General features: G+C 37.1%; 1 protein-coding gene across 2 annotated transcripts in view; it reads left to right on the top strand.

Annotated features, from left to right (window-relative positions):
• The window catches only part of hsd17b3 (hydroxysteroid (17-beta) dehydrogenase 3), an 11,967-nt gene extending 4,424 nt beyond the window's left edge, over positions 1 to 7,543 (top strand). The window contains exons 1-11 of one of the 2 annotated variants that reach the window (XM_015034483.1): positions 3,012 to 4,208; positions 4,466 to 4,512; positions 4,675 to 4,750; positions 4,864 to 4,971; positions 5,071 to 5,138; positions 5,627 to 5,671; positions 5,820 to 5,854; positions 5,989 to 6,070; positions 6,152 to 6,217; positions 6,320 to 6,469; positions 6,986 to 7,543. In XM_015034483.1, the coding sequence (XP_014889969.1) occupies positions 4,181 to 4,208; positions 4,466 to 4,512; positions 4,675 to 4,750; positions 4,864 to 4,971; positions 5,071 to 5,138; positions 5,627 to 5,671; positions 5,820 to 5,854; positions 5,989 to 6,070; positions 6,152 to 6,217; positions 6,320 to 6,469; positions 6,986 to 7,132 (852 nt within the window). In that variant the 5' untranslated portion in view covers positions 3,012 to 4,180 and the 3' untranslated portion in view covers positions 7,133 to 7,543. Of the gene's footprint in view, positions 1 to 3,011; positions 4,209 to 4,465; positions 4,513 to 4,674; positions 4,751 to 4,863; positions 4,972 to 5,070; positions 5,139 to 5,626; positions 5,672 to 5,819; positions 5,855 to 5,988; positions 6,071 to 6,151; positions 6,218 to 6,319; positions 6,470 to 6,985 lie in introns of those variants that run through there. The other variant, XM_015034482.1, reaches the window with a different exon arrangement.
• Positions 7,544 to 14,582: the final 7,039 nt, after the last annotated feature.

Raw genomic sequence — 14,582 nt, 5'->3', positions numbered from 1 at the left:
TTTTCCTAGGAGGGAAAAAATGATAGGTGTATCAGTAGGATCTCCCGGGCCCAAGAAAAATGAAAAAAAAAAAAAAAAAAAAAAGCAACAACACATCTCCAGAAGCCTGTAGAACGAGGGAAACTTGTTATGTTTTCCCTCCTTTTTTTCTCATGTCAAAATTCAGTTTGAAGATTATGACAGCAGAACATTATAGCTATTTTGTTGTGCGCAATGAATAAGAGAACAGATGTATTGTGTACTGTTTGTTGCTAAATGTTCTACATGGTTCCTCTTGCCATCTGACTTGACACTGACTACTGTATTTGGAGGATTTTCAGTGGTTTGTCTCAGAATAAAATAGTCAGAACTGGTCACATGCAAGTGATCATATGCATATGATATCCTTCTTATATTCAGGGATCTGAATACATTTGCCTTACATATATGTATTTGCCTTCCAAATTTATTCAGATCCCTTAAATTCTCAATTGCATTTAGGTTTAGCCTGGGACAATTCTAAAACATGGACATGCTTTGATATAAAACATTTCCTTTGCTTGTTACTCTGCCCCTTCTTTGGGGTTGTTGGTAAACCTTCACCCCAGTCTTAAGTCTCAGATTAATCCCAGAATTTTCCAATATTTAACTCCAGCAATACTCTCATCAGCTCTGATCCTGCGGAATAAAGGTGTTGACACAAAAAGATGCTGAACCCACCAGATTTTACCATAGGAATAAAGAAAAAAAATCAACTCTGACCAGTTTCCCTGTGCAAGATCCACAATGGTGTAATTTGTAAAAAAAAAAAAAAAAAAAAAAAAAATTCATTTTATTTTTTTATTCATTTAACTGCACGGTTATACACTACTTTGTGCCGTACTATCATAAAAATATCAGCAAAATACAACAATGTTTGTTGTGATATAACAAAATGAAAAAGTTCAAGGGAGAGTCAATATTTTTTTCAAGACATTGTAGGCTTAAATGCTAAGATAAACCGCTTTGCTATACAGAAATGGAAGCAATTATGTATTTGTAGATCTCGAATCACATTGCATGTTTAGGAATTGTTTGTAGACCTTCATAACAGTTGTGATAAAATGTGAAAAAACTCAAAGAGTTTGAAATGCGCCTTAAATTGGGATGAGTTCTCCTGCTGTGAACCTGTTAAGATTATTTTCATCCATTATGAATCAGCAAGTGAGAACTTTGGGAGAAATCCTCATGGCGACAGCATTGTGAAATAATTACTGCAAAGTAGACAATGAAAAAACATTGACCACAGGCCAAAAAAAATGTTATTGTTTTTCAACTTCCTGGAGTTTTGGCTCCATGCACTTTAATCATGTCTTGTCAAATGTAGAATCCTGTAGTGGCATTTACCATTTACAGCTTTTAAACGAAATTTTAATGTGGTTGTTTTATTGTGAATAACAATCAGGAATCGAAACTACATAATGTTTTTCTCTGTTTGCTGTCTGTCTTGTTATTTTATTTTGAAAATATAACCTTTGCAGCCCATTTTGTTGAGAAAGAAGCTCTTTTGCAACTAAAGTTCAAACCCCTGAAACTGATTACCCTGATTTTCCATTAAGCAGTCCCAGTAATAAAGTGCAATTAAGGAGTCACTAACCTTTTTGAAACTGAGGATTACTTCATGGGTACTAAGTGATGTGAAGGGCTACTAAATTGATACATACAGCTGATTATTAATTATATCATTGAATGTTTAATGATTTATCTAATTTCTTAGTCTTTTTTATTGCATCTGAAGGTGCCTTCTTCCTTCCTGTCTTTGTATTTTCTGAGCATCTGTTTGTTGTCATGTTCCAGCAGTTGTTTTGTTTTTTTGCAGCATATTGTACACGTCAGCTCCCCGGTGAAACCATCTAACATCTGGATGTTCAGCGCAACTGGAAAGTGTTTAATTGGGAATTGGGATTTAGTCATGCATTGAGGGATTCTACTGGCATGTGTTTACTCTGTACTGGACTGTTCATCTGCAGTTGTTGGAAGAACAGGCATTCATTGAGTGTAACATCTGACTTTAAGGCTCAAAATCTGACAGTAACATGCTTTAGAGAACATAATCTGGAAAGAAAAACTTAATCTTTGCTCTCTGTCAACCAGCATTTCAATCGTGTTCAGAGAAAAGTAGGTGATGCAAGATTGCAAAGGGAGAGAGTTGTACCAAGTCTGTGTTGATTTGAAACAGTCGATTTTTTCATGCTAGCAGTTTCAGAGAGCAATCACAGGGATTTCAAAGCAAAGTCAAAATCAAAGTGACGCTTACCCATATATTTTAATATAAAAAACAAAACCTTCAAGCCCACATCTTTACCGGAAGACACACAGCTTTTGCTTTTCTTTCCAATGGTCCATTGCTGCCAACCCATGACCAAAGCAGAAAAATGAAACAGCAATAATTAATAATTAACTCTCATGTCTTTCCACTACACTGAACAACAAAACAACACACTCATGTTGATTTATCAAGAACAAAATGCACTTTCATTATCTTTTCATTATCTGTAAAACTGCCCAAAGTAATCTGCCAGTGAGTAACAGAGCCAGGAAAACAAGAGAAAGACAATACAATGACCCAGTTAAAGTCCAGTTCCCCACCAGATTAAAATGCCATTGCAGAAATGATTGACTGCACACCTCAAGGAACTGATGCAACATTGTAGAAAACATTTAGAAAAGATTCTCCAAGATGATGTTGAAGATTGATGGGGTGATGTGGAAAAACAATGATTTCAAGTTACTGTAGCTGAAATTCATTCAATATGACAAGGTTACACAAAGAGGAAATACACCAGCAATAACTTTAGAAAAGCAACTTTTGCTGCTCATCAGTCTGGAAAAGGATGTAAAACCATTTGAAATTCATTCCTTTGCATTGAAAGCTGATCATGAAAAAGCGAGTAACCTAACCTATATATATATATATATATATATATATATATATATATATATATATATATATATATATGTGTGTGTGTGATTTTATTTGTTTGTCAGAACCAAAGGGGAGTGTTGTGATGTTGTGAGCCCTTGGAAACAGTTTCTGTTTGTTCTCAGCAAACATTTTATCAGCTGAGGAACATGTTGTTTTAGCACAGTGAGTAAGAACAAAATGGACTGAAGTGTAAACAAACATTAACGCAGGCAGTCCTGGGCCCTATTTCAGAAAGGAGGGTTAACAAGCTCTGAGAAGGCAGTTACTCTGAATAAGCCTACCCGGCTCTCTGATACTCAGGGTTTTCAGAAGGGGAGAACCTCACTTTAAGAACCTTAAAATGACCATTGTTGCTTACCACTGGAATTATACATTTCAATGATGCCAAAAGGATAATATATTAAAAAACAAAGGCAATACTGTTGATGCTGCAATACCAACAATGTTTGTAGTTTCAATTCACAATTATCTATAGTCTGATGGTGGGGGTGGGGGGGGGCTCTTGTTTAAAATGCTACATTACTCAATATAATTCACTTAAAACTGAACAATTTGTGCTTGATACCAACAACATAAAACAGGAAAAAAAAAGATATTTAATGGAGAGCACATGTCCGAGATAGAACACCATGCGTCCATGACAGGTAGAGACACACACTATTCTGCTAAGGAGAACTTTATAGACATGAGTAGCCTAATTGATCCACATCCACCTCTGCTGTTGATCAGCTTAGGTGGTACAGTAACTTTCCCGACAGCATCCAGTTGGTATAAAAACGAAGCAGCACAAAGATAACCTCTTTGTTTCAATGTGACTACAGGCGGAAATTTAATTCAATCAATCAATCAATCAATCAATCACATTTTATTTGTATAGCACATTTCAGCAGCAAGGCATTTCAAAGTGCTTTACATCATTAAACACAAAAGCACAGAGTTATGCAACATTGAATCAACAATCAAAAACATTAAATTTCCTGCCGAGTCGAAGTTCTGCCCTCATGGGTACCTCATCAAAAATGGGGGGACTTCCTTGAGATAAATTGAAAACGGTAACGCTTTAAATAACCCGGAAACGAAAAACATCCACTCGAGGTGTGATCGCCCTCTTCCGATAGAGAATATATCCTGTCCAACTTTTACAGGCTCCCACAGGAAAGGAAGCACCGTTTCTGAAACTTTCCTTGTGCCAGCCAGCAAAATGATAGGACAAACTCAGGATTTCCTCAAACAATCATGATGCCGAGCAGAGATGGTTCGCGAAGTAAGTTGCGGTAAAAAGCTGACTCAGGATAACAGCTGTCTGGCTTTCAGAAACCGAAAACCCATAGTCAACTTGAACTTACTCAGGATTTTCACTCATCCTGCTTTCTGAAACGGGGCCCTAAAGTCCTTCTGACAGCGCTGGAAGGACCTTCAGAAGGAGCTGGAGAGTGACAGCGCCCCTAGTGTTGAGTTGTAAACAGCTGCAAACAGAAACAGTTGATTTGAATATCTTACTCTTTGCCTCCTCTCTTTTAGTGGTGACTGGTGCGTCAGAAGGCATAGGAAGAGCTTATGCATTTGCAGTAAGTAACTGTTTAAACAATGTGATAAACTTTTTTTTATTTATTTTTTTGCATTTAAATTTGCAACCTAAATATACTTACCTTTTATTTGAACTCTGTTCACTAATATTTGCATGTGGACATTTTTGTTCCTGATTTTAACCGTCACACACCGCTTCTCAGCTTGCTGACCGAGGAATGAATGTTGTCATCATGAGTCGAACTAAAGCAACGCTGGAAAAGGTGGCAGAGGAAATAGGTATAACACTTGCTTGTTTGTAGTTGCAAAAACACCTACAAATGTATGAATAATCATTTTTTTTTATAGATGGCTGTTGTTCGGAGTAATGTCAGTGTTTGATATTGTCTCAGGTGAAACCACAGGACGGAGGGTGAAGGTGATTGTGGCAGACTTCAGTGAGGAGAATATCTTCAGGGAAATAGAGGAAGAGTTAAAAGACCTTAACATTGGCGTTTTAGGTCAGGCCTTCATATTTTTTCCTCTATTTAATATTCAAAGCATAATTATGAAGGAATATTCTTTCTCCGAAACAACATCTTTTGTCTCCTCGTACACAGTTAACAACGTTGGGGTGCTCCCCACCTTCGTCCCCTGTAAGTTTCTCGATTCTGAGGAGCTGGACAAGGTCAGTGATATTTCACAAGATTGCACATGAGAGCCCATGTGAATTTTTAGGAACTAACTTGATATCCACCTGACATTAACATGCACACGTACAGATATAAACACATCATTTTGAAAGATGTTTGTTTTGAATAAATCCGCTTGTCCCAAGAGAAAATGAATATTTCTATTTAAATGCATAACAGGTTCATCTCAGGAAATCAGAATATAATGTAAAAGATCCCCCCCCCCACTAATTTAATTCAAAAAGTGAAACTCTCAATAATTTAAATGACTAATCCTCTAGTTTTATACACAAGACAAACAAAATGGTGATTGATTCAGCACTTTCTGAGTGGTTTCATCTCAGGGTTCTTTCTAATAGTAAACAAACTTTTACATTTCCTTTAAAATAAAATGTAAAACAATTTGTTTCAATATTAAATGTTCTGAAGTTGAGTTTAATGTCCTGAACCTTTTACTGAGACAGGTGTTAATGTGTATTTTCAGACAATAACGAAGGTGATAAACTGCAATGTGAAAACGTTGTGCAAGGTAAGAGAGTTTCTGTTACATCAGTTCTGTAAAATACAAAAGAGAAATATATTTAACTTTTATTTGACTGACAGTTTCCTCAGTCTTGAGACACTTGCTGTATACTCTCATTTCTCTCGAATCTGACCTTGTTTTCATTTGTCTTCAGATGTGCAAAATAATCCTCCCAGGCATGGAGAACAGGTCTCCTACCCATGTTTTCTTCATTAGATGTAATGTTTAACAGAGTTATATTATAATATGCTGTTCAACGCAGTTCAGTTTTCAACAAATATGTTTGCAGCTGTTGAATTTTGAATTTTTCTTTGGCTCTGCAGGAATAAAGGGGTGATCATCAATGTTGCTTCAGGAATTGCCTCTTTTCCCTTTCCACTCTATACCCTTTATGCTGCATCAAAGGTAAAATGATCCATCTAAGATATTTTGCAGGTCATCTGATTGGATCATTTATAACCTTTGCATGAATGTCGGGTTGTGCAGGTCTTTGTGGAAAGATTTTCTCAAGGTCTCCAAGCAGAGTACAGAGATAGCGGGATCATCATACAGGTACCACAACATTCTTTCAGACCTTCTCTGAAAAACTCTGGACCACAAATAGGCTGAAACTGTTTGCTGCGAACCTGAAGCACATTCTGAATGTTTTCTCAGGCAGTGGCTCCTTTCGGGGTCTCCACTCGGATGGCGGGTTTCCAAAAGACGAACATGGTGACTCTGCTGCCAGAATACTTTGTACAAAAATCCCTGCAGTACGTCAGAGCTGGAGACAAAATCAACGGCACTGTCTGCCACACACTCCTGGTAAAACAATTTACAAAAGTATCTCATGATGCCAAGTAACAGAACAGTGCCTTGCAGAAGTATTCAAACATCTTGAACTTTCCACATTTTCTCATGTTTATTTATTAGGCAAAAAAATATATATATTTGCAAAGTGGAAAAATAATGCTATTTGTTTTTTAAAATTGTTTTCGTGTAAAAATGTTTTAAAGTGTCATGAAATTATTATCAACCCCCTTCACATTGACACTTCCAAAAACAGATTTGGTGCAACTACTTGCACCAAATCGGCTCAGCTAGGCTGTTGATATTTTTGCAAGAAGAATGGACTAAAATTTCAGTCTATTTATGCGCAAAGCTCGCATGTCCTTTTCACTGCTACATATTAATTTGCATATTTCTTTCAGACAAGAAAATGCACTGAATTTTGTGGCTGAAACATGAGAAATTGCTGAGAAAGTTGGAAGAGTTTGGACAAGGCACTGTGTGCTGGCAGACTGAGTTATCCTCATGGTTGTCTTTGTGTTGTTCATTTAGGCCTGGTTGCTGCAGTCTATTCCTCTTAAGCTTGTCTATGCTGAGATTGTGCTGCAAGGCTTACAGGACTACGTTAAAAAGAAAACAGGTCAGAGGGAGTCACTTTCTGAGTCAAAAATGGAATCTAAGAACGGTATGAAAAAATAGGAACACATGAAATTGTTGAATCCACTTTTAATTATAGAACTGATGGATGCTGTGAACAACAGAAGGAGTTGATTATTATGATTTTTTTGTGTGTGTGTGTTTTTGTATATACATATTTATGGCTAAAATTATAAAGACCTACGATTTATTGTTATTTCCAAATGTGTAAAAACAAACCCTCAATAAATGAAGCATAACTCACTAACGCGCAGCTACATAGCTTTATTGTACAAACTGCTTGTACAATAAACAACTGTTTAAATATAGGTTTTGTCATAATTCCTGTTTCTTTGTGTTTTATGTCCTGATTTATCAAACTATGTTGTATCTGCTAAAGTGTTGTTCAAATAGATGTCAGGTAAATGTATCACAAGCGATTAAAAATAAAATGCAGCTCTGTATAACTCGTCATTGCTCTCCGCTGGTTCATTTTGAGGGAAACGGATATATTTGTGACAGTAGCCTATCGACAATATTTCTTTCAAGTCAACCTGCAGCATCTCAATCAGATTACGGTTAAGCTCTAACTCGGTCCAGTGTCTTAACACTCAGCGAGCCCCTTGACGGATTTACTTAATTTGCTTAAACACCTTAAGTGTCATGAGGACACAGGTGACCTCAAGTACCTATGAGGTCGCTGTAAGCTTTTTGAGGGTGGCAGTTAAGGGGCCCGGTCTTATAAATAAGAGCCTACTGTATTACTGTATGTCCTGTGAAGTGAGCGTTTTCATGAGATGGACTTCTTTAAGCGTCTGGTTTGATTTTAGGGTGTATTTTCTTGACCTGAGAATGTACGCAGTTGTTCTGAATGTCTCACTAATACACTGTTTTCTGTACAGTGGAACGCACTCATTTTAGTTCTTGTGAGACATCTTTAAATACCGAACAAGACTCAGAAGCTGCCATTGTTGTTCTCTCTCAGGACCTCAGACAGCCGTTTGGCTCTCACCTAAATGTCTGCAGTGCAAAGCAACAACGTTCTAATCATGTGCAATGACGTGATGTATGTGGGCGTAATTTTAGCCATCACAAGTAGGAATAAATGTGTGGGTGTCCTAATTTCTTCTCAGCCAGAAACTGTATTTGTCGTTTTGCATTTTACAGAAAAAAAAGAAGTCTTTTCTTTCAGTTTTCCATTTTTATAGAATCTCTGACAAATCTATATGTCCAAATGTGTTGAAAAATATAAATTCTTTCACTGTGTGTCCTAAATACTTTAACATGATTTCACATCCTGTTATAAATCATGAAAAAAAAAAAATGCATTTTCTTTTAGTTTCTGAGTCTGGTATCTTACTGGTGTCCTAAACATACTCACCTTGCACAAACCGCATAGTGAAGGAAAGTGAACGTCATATCAAGCTGGAGTTTGGTTCAGAATGGAAACAGACGCCAAGATGACATGCTGCAAATGACGTACAATGATAAAACCACATAGACGTCCGGTTATTTGTCTGCACGGTCAGGTTCACATGGCCTTTTGTGCTGTGAGAAAAGCCAAAATCATAGGCAGGCAGCATGTTTAGACAGCCATGATGTACAATCCTCCCCCATCAAAGATAGTGGAGGGGATGGGAGAAGGAGATGGAGATGGTCAGAGTGACCCTGAGCTTAGATCCTCCATACTTGCTTTGACTTTTTCAAACTAAAACTAAATGGCAGCTACTCAAAGAAGGACAGTCTTGATTTGTCCTACATGACAATTAATGAGATGATTTTAAGGTGTGGCAATCAGTAAGACAGAGGAAGAAGCATCAATGAGGTGAAAGGTTGGTATAGATAAAAGTTATAAATGCACCATTCTTTAATAAAACATGCTTAAGGTGTTGTGGCATGTTGTGGCTCTGGGAAATATTTTTGTGATTCAAAAATTTTCAAAGCTGACTTTTATGTGACTAAGCTTATAAAAAAACCATTTAACAGAGCACCTCGGGTTTGAGGGTCACAGTGGAGAAGATGGTGCTCTGGTCAGATGAAAAACTAGCTTAGCTATGTTTGGTGGAAACTTGACACTGCAAAAAAGCCTGAACCCATCTTGATGTGGAAATACTTCAAGAGAGACAGGGAAGGTGTACAGCAGTACATCGGAAGATGCAAGTAGTGAGAAGGCAAAGCTAGTTCTGAGGGAAGGATTAAAACACACTGCAGCACATTTAAAATCCACGCTCACACTACTGAAAAGTTTTCATAAAGTTTATATCATGGCAAACCACTGCAGGCCAGTGACCTTCCTCTGCCGCAGATGCATTAAATCAAAGCGCAAACGTATGAAAGTCTGACCTCCAAACTTTCTCCATCCATCAGAGATATGGCTACATGATGTTTAGCAACCAGTTCCAGAGGAACAACCTGAACACCTTTCCTCTGGAGAGCCAGGGCATTAATAAACTGTCCTACACAGTTCAGCCAGAAGGGGGAGCTCTACAAACTAAACAAGTCCACACTTGTGAACTTATTGGACTTGTCGGACATCCCTGTCTAAAATTCAGGAAATACATACATACAACAGTTAAATGAGGATGATGATGGGAGTGAAGAAGAGGCAGAGGCCGTGAATGGTAACATACAGGAAACTCTCACGGGCAAAGTGCTATATTGTGAGAAAATAACGTTGCACATCGCCCTGAAAGCACCATCAGGGTGTGCAAGAGGACAGAACGGCAGTAACACTGAGCGCACACAACAAAAGCTACTGTGCAGTGGTTTAGATCAAAGCATTTCACTGTGTTAGAATGGCCCAGTTAAACTCCAGATCTAAATCCACTGATGAATATTTACAAAGATTTGAAAATTTATGCTCTCCATCCAATCTGACTGAAACTAAACAATTGTTCCGAATGATCCAATATGTATAAGCATTGGGCTTCTTGTCTTCAGCATAGATTTCTTGTTGAAAAAAGGAAACAATTTACGCTGTTGATAAAGCTAAATATATTAAAGAATTCTGATGAGTGCATCCGTCAAAATTGTGTGTTTTTTAGTCGCTGAAACAAGAAGCAAGAAGATTTAGATGAGAATAGAACAAGGATTCAACAGTTCTTCCAAGTTCAAATTTGCACAAGGATCTTAGTGCAAAGCTGGTGGAGGCTTTGTGTCTGTTACATAAAATTTCTAACAAAGACCGTGAAATGTTCTGTTATAACATTTGCAGTTATAATTTTGCAAAGGTAAGCTGATAAACATAACTATTGTTTTTGAAATATAGCTAGAAATTATTGTTGTAGTTCAGTTAGTTAGAAACCTACAGACCCCCAACACATCAAGTTCTCTAAAACCTCAAGCATAACCAGGTATATTAAAAAATGTGAAAGATCAAGTAATTTTATTGAAAAATGTCCTCCCATGTTTTTCAAAAACTAATTTAAAAAAGAGTAGCTAATCAGAAGACTCATTGTATGTAAATTTATTGAAAGTTTCACATTTTAACATGACCTCACACCTTTAACATCGGTTTATCAAGAAAATGCTAAATCTGACATTTCCATTCTGCATGAACCCCTACAGGTCACTTTATTTGATCAATATTTTCCGAGGGTGGAACTGACATTTATATATGTCTTCATCCTGGCCTGTTTGCTTTGTATTCATGTTCTGATTTTATCATTTAATTTTCATTGTCATTACATAGATTTCACTACTATTAATGCCCTTATTGTACTCTGTATTTTCCAGTGATTTTTGATTGTCTGTGTGCTAGATTATGTCACTTTTTACCATTTACAGTTCTTACTTTTGGATTTTTCATCTTGTTTCGACCATGTTTTGTTGTGTTTCGTGTTATTCTCACTCCATTCTCCACATCCATCTCTTATTTGTTGATTTCTGTTTGTTTGATGGATTTCCTGCTTTGCAGAATCAATGGTCTAATTGAGGTTAGATTGCTTTCTAACAGTGTCAGACGGCTTTCTGTGTTTTGTTCACTTTCAATCGTGTCACTCATAATTTCAATCCACTGCCTAAAGCAAATGCTAACCGTTTTAGGTATTTTATTTATTTGCTTATTAATTCTGTCATTCATTCCCATTATTCTATATAAGCAAGAATTTGTATTTATAAAATTTAGATACATTATTATTATTATTATTATTATTATTATTATTATTATTATTATTATTATTTACAAATATGTAATTTTTATAAATTAGGATTATGCACTCTAATTTAAAATCTAGAAGCCTATAGAAGATTCTTTAAGGTTTTCTTTAACAACTTTAAAATATGAACCTTGCAATGCTGAAAATCGCCACCAGATGGCAGAACAGGCAAAGACTATGAAATAAAAGCGGGGTTGTTACTCTGAACTTTCTCTAATGGGAGTTTCAATGCATCTATTGCAAAGATAAACATGCATAAGAGTATACAACATGAGTGCTTTGGAATAAATAAGTAACAAGATGGCAGCTAATATTAAGCCATATCTAATTTAGAAATTTCTTGGAGGACTTTTATCTTTGATCTAAGATTGAAAAACCTGCTGAAGCTGCATGTCTGTGTCAACTGCTGCTTGAAATCAAAAGTTGTTTACCCTGCTTTCTCAAGAACAGGGGGTTTCTGCATCTTAGGTGGTCTTGGCTCGCCTGGTGCCAATGCAACTATGGCAACTCTTTGATGTCTTATATCAAAGCATTACAAATATCAAACAGGGTTAATTACTGTTATTATTACTGTCCATAAAAAAGGTCAAATTCAATCAAGGTACCCTTTTTCATCGTTTTTCTATCAGTGGGATTAAATTTAAGGACAAAAAAGATGAGAGCACGTCCTGTGGCAGATAAAATTTTTTTACTTTACTAAAAGAAAAAAGAAAAAAGAAAGTCTCGGAAGACGTTTTTTTGTTGTTTTTTTTTACTGTGCTTAATTTTTTTATATGTGAGTCTGTGACTGCGTCTAAAAAAGGGAGTGAAGTACTGCTTGTGATAATGCTCTCTGTGGCACTCCATTCTCCTGCGTTGACACCGCTTGCATGTTGTTTCAGCAAACAGAAGCAATGTTCCAAGGCAAGCACATGGCCTACGCAGCCCACCCAGAAGTCAAGGTCAGGACAGCTAACCCTCGGAAACACACAGACTTGCTTTGACGCAGGGAAGCTTGCCACACAAGAAATTATCCAGGTTGACTGAGGAATTTAAGATGGAGATTGGAATCCTTTCACCCTTTTATCCTTGATTCAGTCCAACAGTGGTATCTTTGTATCTGCCAATAATGGAAACTACTGATTTTGCACAAAAATATTGGTGTTGCAATTATTAGATTACTGACGGTTGGAACAACAAAAACTGGAAAACTTTGATGCATGTTTGGATGCTTGCAAAAGTCTTCATCTCTTCTGAACTTTTTCCATCTTTTGCCAAATCAAAAGTTCAATGTATTTAACGGGGGTCTTTGGAGATAAATCAGAACCAAACACTGAATCATTGTAAAACACATGGAGAACAATATTCAAATACTAAATCTAAAGAGTAAGGGGAGAAGTCATTCTCATGGCTCATTCACTGCCAAAATACTTCTAGCGCAGTCAAATTGCATTAAAATAACTTTTTCAACATGCTTGCTACAATTTTTTATTGCATTTAGATTGAGACTATGACTGGGCTGTTCAAACATATTAATTTGCTTCAACCAAAACCATTTCAATTCGGTTCTGGTTACATGTGGAAGACGATCGTCTATCAAAATTTCAACTATTTTGTAGCCACTAACATGTTTTGTTCCATGATCGCTCTGTATCTAGCGCCGTCCATGTTCAAATCAACTCTGACCTGTTTCCTGTTCTTGCTGAAGAAATGCATCTAGTCAGAATGATCCTAACCATGTATCACTCTATGCATGGTGTGTTAGTTTTCTGTCACACTAAGCACTTTGCATGCAAGTCAAAAATGTCTGACCCAAGCACCTTCTTCCACATGTTTACATTGAGTTTTTCTTACTTTGTGGAAAACAAGACTTCTTATGGCTTTTTTCTTGTCACTCTTTTATGAAGACCAGGCCTGGAAAGTGTGTAAATAATAATTGTCCTGTCAGCACTCTACCAACTGAGCTGTGTACTTATGTAGCTCCTCCAGGGTTATCGTAGCTTTTCACCTGGCTTGTCAGTTTTGTTGGTCGTCCTTTTCTTGGTTAGGTTTACAGGAGTACGCAGATTGGATTTATGTTTTATAATCCTGCTATAAACTTCTCTACAACTTTATTCTAGACCTTTCAAGCCAGTATTGTGGTTGGTTTCCATGACTTTTAATTAAGGATATCAAAATAAACAGGACTGACAATGCTTTCTGAAAGCCATATTCCTTACACTTCAGAAACATGCTTGACTCTATGCTGGTTTGTTACATAAAATCATAATAGAAAACAATAAAGCATGTGGTTTTACATTACAAAAGGTGAAAAGGTTAAATTTTTTACAAACTTTGCAAACCACTTTCTGATGAACTATCTTGCCAATGTGCTTTTCACCCTTACATTAGGTGAAATCATCTGACACTGAGCTCCAAAAGTTTTAAACATTGTGCCCCCCTCCCCCCTCCACCCCCATCCAAGACCAACATTTTTATAGAAGACAATTACTACAACCTTTGCACTTCCCCAAATGAGCAGCCCACCAAACATTAGCTTGGTGGCTAATGTCTGGTGGGAAGTAAATAAAATAAGAGCTAAAAAAGACATAAATAAAAATGAACTTGAGGGTGAGAAACAGTAGAAGTGTGGATTAAAAAAAGAGAGGATTGGTGATTTTTATTTTTTTTTCTCCTGCTGGCCAAACACTCGCATATGGCTGGGCTTTGCTTGCATAGCCTCACTTCAAGGCGAAGGGCCCTGCAAACATAAACAGTGGAGCGGCCGCAGCTGGAGCGGGGAGGCAGCCGCCTGCTTGCAGAGACCTCTCCGCACTAAACAATGGATCAAGTGACGCACATGCTTTTGGCAGAGCAACAGAGACGCAGGCAGTTCTTCACTTCGTTTATATCTCTACTCTCTCAATATTTACCCCATGGTAAAACACACAGTTTTCCATTCCTTTTGCCTGTAAGAAGCAAAAGAGCAGACCTCCCTCTACTTCTTGCTACCCTGCTCTTTTTGAGTAGATTTTTTTCTTTTTATCCTATCCTAAAAGTCTTTTCAAATTTTAATAGCAAGAGCTCCATACAAATATTGTGAAATCTTTCCAGTGCAATTCATTAACATTTTTGATTTCCAGTGATGATCTATGTGAGCAAACAAAACGAGGGATTAGCCTCCCTTACTGTGTGAGTCAGTGTATTAGACACTCGGTTGGCAGACGTTTTTATGCCTCTGCATTATATCTCTTTTATGATGGGGCACAATGGGGAGCGGAAGGACCCAGGAGCCAGTGTATTAACCCAAATTACAGCTAACAGTTTCCTGGTTAACTGGATAGGAATGAGGGGCAAATTGTGTGTAATTTCCTAATGAAGGGAGATAGGTGTTTTTC

Source organism: Poecilia latipinna, unplaced genomic scaffold (genome assembly GCF_001443285.1).
Source record: "Poecilia latipinna isolate Pla-1442-1.1 unplaced genomic scaffold, P_latipinna-1.0 Scaffold300, whole genome shotgun sequence".
Classification (NCBI taxonomy): Eukaryota; Metazoa; Chordata; class Actinopteri; order Cyprinodontiformes; family Poeciliidae; genus Poecilia; species Poecilia latipinna.
The sequence above is the reverse complement of the archived record's forward strand: the minus strand, read 5'-3'. Positions and strand labels throughout refer to the sequence as shown.